General features: G+C 41.8%; 1 protein-coding gene across 6 annotated transcripts in view; it reads left to right on the top strand.

The window, feature by feature from the left end:
• POLG (DNA polymerase gamma, catalytic subunit) overlaps window positions 1-12,817 on the top strand; it is a 575,771-nt gene that overhangs the window by 128,701 nt on the left and 434,253 nt on the right. For all 6 annotated transcript variants that reach the window (XM_078683205.1, XM_078683206.1, XM_078683203.1 and 3 more), the window contains exon 4: window positions 1,160-1,327. In XM_078683205.1, coding sequence (XP_078539331.1) covers window positions 1,160-1,327 — 168 coding nt within the window. The remainder of the gene's footprint in view (window positions 1-1,159; window positions 1,328-12,817) is intronic.

Below are 12,817 nucleotides of genomic sequence, written 5' to 3' on the forward strand. Positions count from 1 at the left end.
GGGAATGGTCCATTTACAAATTGAAATATTTGCTGACCTTGTTCTCGTTAGAAATTAAATTATTGAATTTGCACTTACAAAGCAGCATATATTTATATGTCTATATGTATTTAAAAAGCTTCTTTGTGGGTCGTTGAGTTTTTGTGACTTTACGGGCAAGTGGATGAAGAGAAGAATGAGTTAATAATTGGAGTGTACAAATGGATAAAAGGGCTAGTGAGTGCATGGGTGGATGGCTACATAGATGAATGAGAGAAGTAAATGGATTGATTGATTTGATGTATGTATGAGTGAGTGCATTACACCACACACTCATTCATCCATTTAATACCACAGCCATCCACTAATTCAAATGTTCAAATTACTATGTGCAAATGTTGAACCCCAAAAATGGCGACAGCAGTTAATCAATAGCCGAAAAACGTGGTCTGGTCATACACCATCCCACTCTTGGTTAAGTATAGACGCAGAAGTAGTTGGTTCCCACAGTCTCCTTACCACCTCCCATGGCCCTCAGTGCAAAAACGCATTATTTGTCCTGATACATGCAGGAATTCAGCAGTTAATCAGACATGGTACGAGTTGGCAACGAACAATGCTTTGTTAAACAGTAGAAAAGATCATGTCATTAAAAGTTGCCTTGCAGGGGAGAGAGGAGATCTAAAACATTTTGAGCGTGACCTTCACCGTGGCCTGCTAAACGACATTAGCAGTCAGTGTTTTGATTGCTCCCTTTATGCACAATAAACATAATGCACATTTAAAGAGACTCAGATTTGGTGCAAACGGAGACACGCCCACTTTTTGTGTTTGTGGAGAGAGGAGGGGCAGTAGGAAGGAACCTAAAATTAATTTTGCATTAATCGTGACAACTCGTATGCAAGATTCTTATGTGCAGGCTAGTGAAAAATACAAAGTCCATGACTTAAGCACTTACTCTTCAGAGCTACATGTCTCTAGTAAGAATTCAGGGGGAGGCACTCAACTGTATCTTTTTGAGAAAAAAGAGCTACTTTGTTTTGCCGTCGGATCATAACCTGGTTATTTTCAGCTTTTTGAGATCGCAAACAACTGCATTAACGCTCTGTACTACTTCGTTCTTTTCATTATTATTATGTTGTGCTGACTATACTTTCCTTTATTCTTGTTGACATTGCAGGGCTCCAAGATGCGATTTCTTGACACCATGAGCCTGCACATGTCTATCTCCGGCCTGACCGGGTTCCAGCGCAGCCTCTGGATGGCAAGCAAGCATGGCAAGAGGAAGGGGCTACAAGAGGTCAAGCAGCATATTAAGAAGACTCGTCGAGCATCTGAAGGACCTGGGGTGAGCATTCATATTTTCATTGTTAAGGTGTTTACGCATTTCTGTACCAGAGCATTAAAAAAAATCAGCATTAAGTTGTTTAAATGTACGTACCTCTTGGGACTCTTGTACAGCCATAAAAACTATATGATTTTTTTCGGCACATCCTAGCCAGTATATTGGTGCAAACCTGCATTGATATCTCATTGCAAGCTGAAGATACAATGAAAAATGTGAAACCGTTTCATTTTTTAACACGTTTTCTCAATATGTTATTGTGTATTTCTCAAATTGACTACTATCATTCCCAGGTCTGTAACCAGGGAAATGTTGCCTTGAATGTCTGGAGTTTGGCAATACGAAATATGTGTGGTTTTCCTATAGAGTATATAGTCTGCACAATTAATTATGCAATATTAGCTCAGATCACAAAATTGTAGCAGAGTCAATGTTTATGGAGCAATGATCATTTTGACAACAGATTTAGGACTGTGTAAAGTATAGAAACGTTATAGTTACTAATTGTATTTGACCTGAAGTCTATTGGTGTAAGCTAGATCTCTCTTGCCCTGTTTAACTGGTCAGTAGGACACCGAACATGATGTTTGTCAGAATTTTAGCAATTTGTTTTTCAAAAACATGGTAACTTCCTCCAGTCTCTTTCATGCAGGAACATATTCATTGCTAAAGTTTGACCCCTAACTTTGTTATTCTGGGTCTCTTGAGCTTAGAAGTACCAGTCAAGTTTGAGCTTTCCCTGGGTTCAGGGTGCCCAGAAGTGTTACACAAGTGGGTGGTGGGGGCGGAGTGCAGGGAGGGGGAGGGAGTGGGGGGCAGTGAGCACACTGCCTCTCATACCAGCACAGTTCTCCCCATTGCATTCTGGTAAATGCAGTATGCTTGCTTTCAAAGTTGCTGTAGTTCTCACCAAAGTTGGTGCAGGTAGTGCTGTTATCTCTAGACACGTGTTTCTGGGTTTAGCCCTTCATCAGTAGAGAGCAAAAGTAGTATAGTGCAGAGAAAAGTCATCAGGGGTTGCTGAAATGGTGTCCAAGTCTTCACAGGTCACAGTACCACTCCACAGGCACATCCCAGGAGAGCTCTTCAGCTCGTTGGCTCAAGGGAGTCTTTTAAACACAAGTGGGGAGGGAGCACACCGCCTCTCATCCCAGCACAGTTCTCCCCATTGCATTCTGGTAAATGCAGTATGCTTACTTTCAAAGTTGCTGTAGTTCTTCACCAAAGTTTGTGCAGGTAGTGTTAAACTGGATGCTGTGCATTTTAAAAATTTGGGAAGCAGAAACCAAATTTAGAGCACCTGTCTTTTCAGTCACAGATCTCATCTTTGGACTGTATGCAAGCATACCGCAACCATTAAAAAAATATATTTATACATCTTAAGCAGGGGCATAAAAAGACCCCCTCAGCCCAGCGGTGCTGGGGTCACCCAGGTTTACCCATATTGGAGGGAGTGCCAGGGGCTTCTTCAGCATATCTTGCAGGGGAGCCCCCTCACATTTGTTTACTCCTCTGATCCTAAGGGTTATCTTACTGTGTGCCAAAGCTCCATCATCCTGATTCGCTGGGTGGGAGATTACATTGAACGTGACCTATGTAAGATTTTTAGTATTTCCTTTCCAAAACATGGTAATTGCTTCCAATTTCCCTCAAGCACAAACATGTCTCTGCCAAGTACAAACCCTAAGCTTTGTTCCTCTGGGTCTCCTCCACATAGGGGTAAGAGACATGTGTTTTTATTGGGTTCAGAGTGCCAAAGACGATAAACTGGGTGCAATGCATATCTACACATCCTAAGGTTTCTATCACTGGGTGCCTGTTCTTCATCACTGATTAGCTGGCCACAAGATTGCACTGATTTTTAAGCTTTTTTCCCCCAAGAAGTGGACATTTCCTAAGCTTGACCCCAGTCTTGTTCCTTTGGGTCTCATGAGCATGGGGCTACTAGACATGAATGTTTGTTTTGGTGGATTCAGGGTGACCACAGATAGTAAACTGGGACAACAGGGAATGATTTTGATGGTGGAGATTCCATGGGGAATGTCTGAAATATTTGGGACTAGGGTCAGTCATCATAAACTTCAAACACAAGCCTAGGCACACATTTAAATGGATATAATGTCCTGTTATTGGAAACATGTAAAATACATTTATGCAAGCCAACAAATATGGAAAAGATTTCTTGTTGAATTTGTTCAGTCTTTAATTTTCAAAGCAAACCAGCCGCGTCGGCTGGTTTGCTTGCTTTCGTCGCATAGGGAACAATCTTTTCGCGACTTCCTCAGGGCTGGGGGAAATACAAAAGAATCAAAGGGATATATGTGTCACAAGGTGACTGGATATTGGTCTACATGAAAAACGTGACTTAGAACCTGTTTAATTAAATATTCACTGGAGCAAAAGAGAACCCTAACTCGTATCCTTCTCTTTAAAAATAAAAAGGTAACCAACACAAACGTGCTACCAACAATGATCATATGTGAAAGGTGATGGTAGAAAAAAAACACATTCATGGCAATAAAAACACTTGTGTGAGTGAAGACTTATAAAGAGTGCTCTCTTTGTCCACTGTGTCTTTCCAAATCATCTTAGTGAAAGTGACTAGCCAGATGGCATGCTCGTCCACAGTGGTGGAATTAAAAAAGGGGAAGAACAGAACATGTTCCATGGAAAATAGAAAACGTCTAACCTGCGTACAAGGAGTTTTGGATCAATGGTTTGTCTGTTTAGGAGAAAACAAAAAAGGGGCAAGATACAGGGATAAAAATAAGGGAAAGCAACATTTTGATTTGCTTAAGGAAAATAGCAGACGAGGAGTAAAGAAGAGATGAGAATTCTTCACAAGAAAGAATCTGAGTAGGACTCAGAAGACACCACATAAGAAAAAGGGATCACCATAAGAAGAAAAAATGGGAAGGGGGTCATGAGGATAAGTAGGAATGATAGAGGAAGAAAACGAGATATGGAAGTATGACGGTAAGTATGTCAGACACAAAAAGGTGGGATACACATCTAGGGGAAAAGTAAAGGAAAAACCTATAATAAACATAAAAGATGCTCACCACTCAGCCGGTGATAATTCTGACCCGGCAGGGCCCGAGACAAATGGTCTGCTACCAACGTTTATGCAAGAAATCTCAAATCTGGGAGACCACGGGTAGAAAATGGGGGGGGGGGGGGGGGGGCGGTAGAGGGGGCGGAAACAGTAAGAAGAAACTTTTAAGTGTTTAAAAGTTGACGCTGTACACGCCCAATCAGCTTATGAAAGCTCGCATGGTGTGAATCCATTATGAAGTGCAATATTATTAAAAGACGAGAAATGGGGGGGAAAAAGGGAAAGGAATCTCACCAGAAGTCCCAGAACGTATTAGGGCAAACAACGAAGGTTGCATATAAGGTCTCCAATGTCAAAGGAAGAAACCCATAGGTATCGCTGGGTTTGTTTCGAGGGTTAAGGCGGCTGTTGTATAGCCGACAACTGGAAGATGAAATGCACTGGTTCAGTCAAAGGCCCCATGAGTAATACGAACCCCTCCAAAACTAAAAGGACCCAGATTATCACAAGCCCAAACTTACCAGAATCTGGTAATTGGTCCCGGTGGACACCGTGTGAGAAGAAAAGGTCTTGAGGGGCGGATAACTCCTCGTATTCTGAAATCTGAAAGAGATACCGACATCAGTAAAAAGGACGTCTGTAAGCTTGTGCCTGTTGATACATCAACACTGACAATGTCCTGACTAATGAAAACGGAGTGATAATCATACCTTGCCCTATGGAGGACAAAAGAAACGTCCACGGGTCACTGTGTTCCTTGATGAGGACACGTGACCCGTGACCCGGAAGTTCTTTTAAATCCGTCCCTGGTCCGCTACTTCAAGCAGTGAAAAAACAACTAGAGCGCAAGGACCCAACGTAAGGACCCAACATGACAGTGCGAGCGCGGAGTGATGGCATCCAGAATCTCCTCAATGTCGCGTCCAAAAACTCCGTAAATGATTGTTAGCCGACCGATAAAGACTTTGAAAAGAGCTTCACTGATCCTCTGCATTTTTCACAAGTTCGGTAAACACACAGTGGCGGAACCCTTATGTCCGAATGTTTCTCGAAAGGGTAATATCAGAAAAGGGGGGGGCATAGGGGATGGAGGGGGCTGGTCAGGCGCCACATGTGAAATGCACGGTAGTTGCCCGATTTGTATTAATGCCGCATATCTTCTAAACACAGGAGAAGAGATAAGAAATAGAAAAAGGAGCTGATAGAAAAAAGAATTGTTCACAGGGAGACGTCATGCATGGGTCACCCCTGTGACTTCTTGTGGCACGGTACAAGAGTATATCAGTTGAAAAGAGTCATACCCCGTAAATATACATCAGTAAGTACATGCAGTTTGCACCCTCATCATGGTGTGATTTAAAAGATAAGATGATCTATCCGCGTAATACTTATGTGTGATTGTGGTGGTGTTACACAAACGGGTGAGTGAATTTTCTCATTAGCTCCATACCAAGCTCATTGTTCTAGTAATTGGACATACCTGTAAAAATGGCCAGAGACAAATCTAAAGAAACATACATGACGACAAGCAAATAAAAATAGAAAACAGGCTGGAGGCCTGGTACAATTTGTCATAGAATTGGAAGTGTAGAGAAACATACTTGTTGTGGAGAAACCCTGGAGGAATGGTAGACATGAATCTATTCAGCATATACAATTGGTTCATATCAAAGTCATAATGACAACACTGTGTTGCTCACATACTCGGTCGCGGTGCTAGTGACAGATCATTCCAAATATGTTACATAGTGACATTTCAGAAAGAAGACAGTTTCTCCGGTTAACTTATATCTACCAAAATTGCACGAAAAATTATTTCTTTAAAAGGTAAAAACATTACTGGACGTATGTTAATGCGAAATATTACAACAAATATGAGGACTCTTCTGTTGTTCGAAAAAATTACATATGGTTATTAGCACAATACACAAGGAGGACACACTTACTCAAAACGTCAGATCTCGTAATGTGTGTCATCTCCTGTTTTTTTACAATGTACACATTTGGGAGTTAATGACGTGCAGTATTTTCTCAAGGGGTGTTTGTTTAGTCCCCTAGGAAATATTGCATCTCATGGTTATAATTGAGACCGTGTTCAACTGTACGCAGAAGCATTATCCACATTGCCTCTGTGCGTCTCAAACGGAGCTCCCTGTTGCCACCCCGGATGCTGGTTTGTGTCACATCTATTTCAAAGAAAAGGACCTTTTTATCTGTCCCCTATGCTGGACATGCCGCCGCATGCAGTGCCACAGGGTATTTGGGGTCCTGTTTCAGAATAGCCCTGATGTGTTCAGTAATTCTGTCCTTCAAGGGTCTGATAGAACTGCGAACATAGAATTTGCCACACATGCATTCTATAACATATGTCACAAATCTCGTTGTACAATTAATATTGGTTTTGATGTCAAATCTAAGTCCGTCCACATTTGAAAAGTACTTTGTGCCATGTTTAGCCCACCTACATGCTGCACAGAAACCACATTTGTAGAAGCCAAGGGTGTGTGGTCTAAGCCTGGTGGAGCTAGTGACGCTACGAGGTACGGTGGGACTCAATCTGTTCTTAAGTGTCTTGCCCCTTCTGAATGTGATCTGCGGGTGACTTGAGATATGTTCTTGGATGTTTTTATCTGCTAGCAAGATACCCCAATGTTTCGTGAAGCTCTTCCTGACTGAGTGGTGTAAATCATTACAATCTGTGATCATGCGTACAGGTTGTTTCTGTTGTCTTGTGCGAATGTTAGACTTAAGTGTGTCTTCTCTCTTGACTTTCTTAAGTCTATTCTCAGCTCTGTGTAGCATATGAGTTGGATAACCCCTTCTCTGGAATCTCGCTGTAGGGTATTGCATGTACCTGGTGTGGTGGATGTGAACTATCTGCATGTAAGACTGAATTGCAAGCAGTTTCCTTCCTGAAAAGCTTGCTATGGAGTTTATCCTGCTTGACATATAGTTCAACATCAAGGAATTTAACCTTGATCGTGCTCGATTCCATGGTGAATGTCATTCCCTATGTGTTGTCATTAAGGTGTATGTAAAATTCTTGCAGATGTTCTTTTGTGCCAGACCACAGTAGGAGGCAATCGTCAATATATCGACCCCAGAATATAATGGAGTCGATCCAGTTAGCCCCCTTTGGGCCCCAAATAAGATCTGCCTCTAGAGTGCCCATGAACAGGTTCACAAAGGATGGTGAGAATTTTGATCCCAAGGCCACCCCCCCTTGTCTGTCTGTACCAGTTCGTTCCAAACATGAAAAAGTTGTTATTTAGAATGAGTTCCATCATGGAAATTAACATGTTCGTGTGCTGCCACAAAGTGGCGGGTCTATTCTGTAACAGTCGTGTTATAGAGCGCATTCCTAGATCAGGGCTGATGCTTGTGTATAAAGCTACCACATCTAGAGTGGCTAAGATGGTGCCCGGTTGCCACTCTAGATCGGCCAGCACACTGAGGATGTGTTTTGTGTCCTGTATGTAGGAAGGAAGATTGCGAACTAATGGACCTAAAAAAAGATCACCATACTCCACTAGCCTCTCAGAGGGTCCACCCATACCAGATACGATGGGACTACCTGGAGGGAAAGGAAGGTGTTAATGAACCTTTGGTAATGTGTAAAGCCATGGAAAGGATGGTCTGAAGACTTTCAAATAAAGAAACTCATCATCATTGATCAGTCCAGCTTCTTTCCATGTCACTAGTTTTTTGTTTATTTCAATAGTCAGAGGTCCTATCGGCTTATAGGTCAGGTGTTCATAGCATGTACTGTCTCCCAATTGGTTAAGAATTTCATCATGGTAGTCCCGTTGGTTCATGACTACCACGTTCCCACCCTTGTCGGCTTCCCTGATCATGATATCTTGGTCATCGCTAAGTAATTTAAGTGCGAGACGTTCACCTCGTGTTAGGTTGTCCTTGTACTTGAAAGAGTCTCTGCACTGTTTTTTGTCAAGTTTGTCAATATCTTCTAGGACACGTCTGTGAAAATTATCAATCGCATTCCCGCCAGGTAGAGTGGGAATCCACCTGGATTTAGGTCTTAGTCCACTGGTTATGCTGTAGTCAGACTCAATGTTTAGTACTTCCAACAGTATATCCATGTCGTAGGGTGTCTGTTCAATGTCAGTAAGGGATAAAAGAAGTTGTGTTGCTTTAATATCGTTTATGGATAACACATCAGACCCAAAATCCGTAGGAATGTTTTTAGATGCTTTATTCATAGTCCTGTTACAATCAAAGTGTCTTTTGAGTTTAAGACCTCTCACAAACTTAAATAAGTCGATCTTAAGTTTACAAATGTCACCTGTGGCAAAAGGATTAAAGCTGAGTCCCCTGCTCAGAAGGGAAATCATGTCAGGAGTTAGGGGTTTCGAAGAGAGGTTGATAACCTGTACCTCACAGTCTGTGTTGGCTGTCAGTTCTTGGATGTTCCTGATCTCAACTTCTTCCTGTATTCCTCTGTGTTTGCCCCTCTGGATCTAATCTTTCTCATATTGGGTGGTGTTCTGTTGCATTTCCTGATGCGGTGGACCTCCCATAAAAAAGAGGACTTTTCTAGTCCTATGCTGTCCGAATTTTCCATCTTACTCTCACTGACGCTGATAGCGCTCAGATAGGTGCTGCTTGAGGAGACTGAGGTCTGTCCTGTGCCTGATCTGCTTCTTTGATCTCCCTTGGTTGTGTTATAAACAAAAGAGTCATATTTTTTAGCATATGTAAAAATCCTGCCTTCTTTATGGTCCGTCTCATCTCTCTTGAGCTGTCTTGCCTTCCTTTTTTTTTATCTCGTTCTGGTGTTTTATTAAGATGGCCTCCAGAATGGCATAGTTTTTAACCGTTGCCTCTGGGAGATTCAAATCCCTGATCTCTTGTTCCAGGGTGGTGATCTCAGTTTGGAGTTTGTTCACCTTGCGGTCTGCACTCTCAATTAGGATATCCATTAAAGTGTTTGAGTTGCAGGTTAGCGCCTCTTCCCATTTTCCTAAAAGATCTATGTCAAAGTTGTCATAAGTTGGAAAGATTTGTGCTCTGAGCCCTCTCGGGATTCGTTTAATCAATCTAAGGTATTGCTTAAGTGTGGTGCCGTCCTACCACTTGGAATTTTCTTGCTTCTTAAGTCTCTCTAATTTCACAAATTTGTCTCTGAGTCCTTCTTTACGAGAAGGGTTTCCACTAGTGGAGGCAATGTGAGTAGACCTGCCCTTCGCTAGGTTATCAAACAACTCTTCTGCAGCTTTGTTTCTATCCATTTTTGTTAGCTGGGTTATTTAACCCGTGAAGATTTGTAACTCAATGTTCAAAAATCTGCGCATCGGCTGCCTCCCTGAGTAAGGGTCAGTCAGCACCCTCAGGGACCTATAAACCCTAGACGTTTCTAAAAATAAGGCATCGAGTGGAGTCCATGGTGACGTGGCTCGGATGACTACCAACACATTTTATTATCAATAGGGCTCCCATTTTTATAATATTTGTTTTTTGGTATTTCTCTCTGTAATAATCCATTTTTTGGGCTAAATCCATCTCTATTTATCCATATTTTTTTTTTACGTTTTATGAAAAAACGAATCAGAATCTAGTATAGTTGCACATTAGTTTAACCTATAAATGTACACTGATACTTGAACACCTGACAGGTTTCAGTGACATGAATACCCATTAAAGATACAGCAATACATGAGAACAAGTACATTTTCAATCTTGAACACACCTAGAACTGTTTAGGGCTCATTAATGTTCTCTCTTTTTTGACTTTCTTACCTGTCAGTCTGCACAGCTAGTGGCCTACAAGTTATGACTGCAGACATTTAGATTCACTCTAAAAGGAATTAATTTCAGTTTGTACCCATATTTAGAAATAAATACAAACGGGAAAATACATAATTTTGTATCTCTACTTGTATGTAAAAATCAGTTTAAAAAACAACAAAAAAACAGAAACCAGGAACCTTAATTATCCAAAATCCCATGTAAATGTCAAAGTATATGTAAAAACAGATTTGCTTCCCCAACTGCGACTGAAAACGACAAAACTGCTGGCAGACTACCATCCAGTGTTTCAAGTAATTTCCTGAATAAAAAACCTAAACTGGGTTTGGACTGTCATACAGGACAGGAATAAGCCTAAATTGTGACCAAGTGAAGATGATATTGACTCTATATTGACTTCATGTGTTCACATAATTTGCATGATCCTGCCATTTACAATAGGTTCACCAGCATATGTGAGGAACTGTTATTTTTGCATATGTTTTTTCAGATACTAAATACATACAATGAACAAAACTACAATTATTGGTCACATTAACACTTTGCCATCATCAACAGAAGCCTCCCCATTCCCTTTATTTTGTGTTGGTTTATTTCAAAACCGTTGCTCTTTCAGAACAACTATACTCCCTCGTTGGGTCCCGAAGTGAAAGATGACCGGATGCCCCCTCTACGTGGGGAGGAACTGTTATTTTTTAAGACGTGTGGGAAAACTCAATGAGGGGAGTTTTGTTGTTCCTCACACATTTCAGAACTTTCTATCACAGGAATATGAGGAAATACGGGTTTTAACCAATATTTGACTTGTTCAGGGAATTCTGGTTAAATCTGACATCCTCGCAAGCCAAACCACCCAGGAGTTCTCCATGTGTTTAGTGTTAAAAAAATGAGTGGGGCCCTATGGTTCAAGATGACCATAGCCCACAGGAACATTTCTGTGCCCCAGTGGGCAGCCAGATCCTTTTAGGATTTTTTCTTGGGCCACAAAAATACCGTGGATCATCCTGGCTCCTTTCTGGTATGCAGAGGTGTATGTCTGCGTCCCAGGAAACCGATGGATGCTGTTTAGAAGTTTTCTGAGGCTAGGAGAAAAATGCAGACAGCTTCTGGCAACTCTCATGACCACCAGATTTGTGTGTGATGTCACTAGTAATGTCATCCACATGTTAACGAGGTGACCCCGAAATGACTAACGGGTCACCTCATGAGAGTGCTTACTGTTTTTTGCAAAAGGATCAGTCACTTGCAACCTTGGTCTCCCTCACCACCGACACTGAAAGAGCACGCCTCTCACTTGTGGGGAGATGGAAGGTGTTTGAGACAAAAAAAAACAAGCATTGGTATAGCCAATAGGTCTCGTATTTGGGGCGTTCTAAGTGTTTAGACAGAGCTATTGGCTTTGTTAACGTTTTTAATATATGTTGTAGAGGATTGTGAATGTTTTGCAGCATGTTGAAAATGTATATGTTATAATAAAAAAAGTTATAACTATGTCTGTCACCTTATATCTAACCGAAAAAACATTATATACAACTGAAGTATTATACTTAAAACCAAAATTAATACAAACAATGTGTTCTAGTTTGTTTATGCAGTGCTGTCAATATTTGCTTGCTTGTTGCAATTCATTTTAGTTGTAGTTTTTATTGCTAGGTGTGGGATATAAACAATGGAAGGGTGGATGTTGTGAAATAGTATTTTAATTAGATAGGAGTAGTGGAGAGTTATTTGTGGAGAATTAATAGATGTCAAATGTTATGCCGAACTGAAGAGGTGTGGAGTGATGCTGAGGTGGTTGTGAGTAGTGGCGGAGGTGATGCTCAGGTGATCCGGAATTATATTGAGATGATGCTGAAGTGGGTGTGTGCTGTTTCTGAGGTGATGCTTATATGATGCTGAATGATACATAGGTGGTACTGAGTGATGCTGAGATGGTGCTGAGTGATGTTGTGGTGATGAGTTATGCCAATGGTGTGTAGCTGAACTGGTACTTATGTAATGTACGCGTGTGCAGGCCTCCCACGGAAAACTCTTTATTTAACAATATTCCCAAAAACAAAACATCTTTTAATGCTGTTGGAAGTGTGGGAGGGGTGGTGCTGTTGGAAGTGTGGGAGGGGAGGTGGGTCTGCCTCCTGTTACAGTGGCGGTGCTGGTGTGCTTTCTTTCCGGGCAGCACAGGGGCACAAATGTTGCTGCTGATGATTTAAAAACTAACAAATAGTGTAATAAAGGGCAATAATGTCAATGCCAAAGTTGATAGGAATAATAAAAATGTATAACATTATTATACTATCACAGCAGCTTGTGGCGGAGGAGTTTGTCCCTCGGCCGACGGGGAGAGGACGCGCCTTGTAAGGAAAGCTGCAAGGTCCAGCGCCTTGGCGCTTCTGTCAGGGCGCTTTATAATCCCGCATCTGGCAGTGGGGTCTGTCCCTCGGCCGGGGTGGAGGGGATGTGCCTTGTAAGAAAAGATGCGAGGTCCAGCGCCTTGGCGCTTCTGTCAGGGCGCTTTATAATCCCGCATCTAGCGGTGGGGTCTGTCCCTAGGCCGGGGTGGAAGGGATGCGCCTTGTAAGAAAAGATGCGAGGTCAAGTGAGTTCACGAATGCTAACATCGGAAACCTGGGCATCTGTTCGTGAAATTTGTTTATCAAACAGAAAACGAGAGA

Source organism: Lissotriton helveticus, chromosome 3_1 (assembly GCF_964261635.1).
Source record: "Lissotriton helveticus chromosome 3_1, aLisHel1.1, whole genome shotgun sequence".
In the NCBI taxonomy this organism is placed as follows: domain Eukaryota; kingdom Metazoa; phylum Chordata; class Amphibia; order Caudata; family Salamandridae; genus Lissotriton; species Lissotriton helveticus.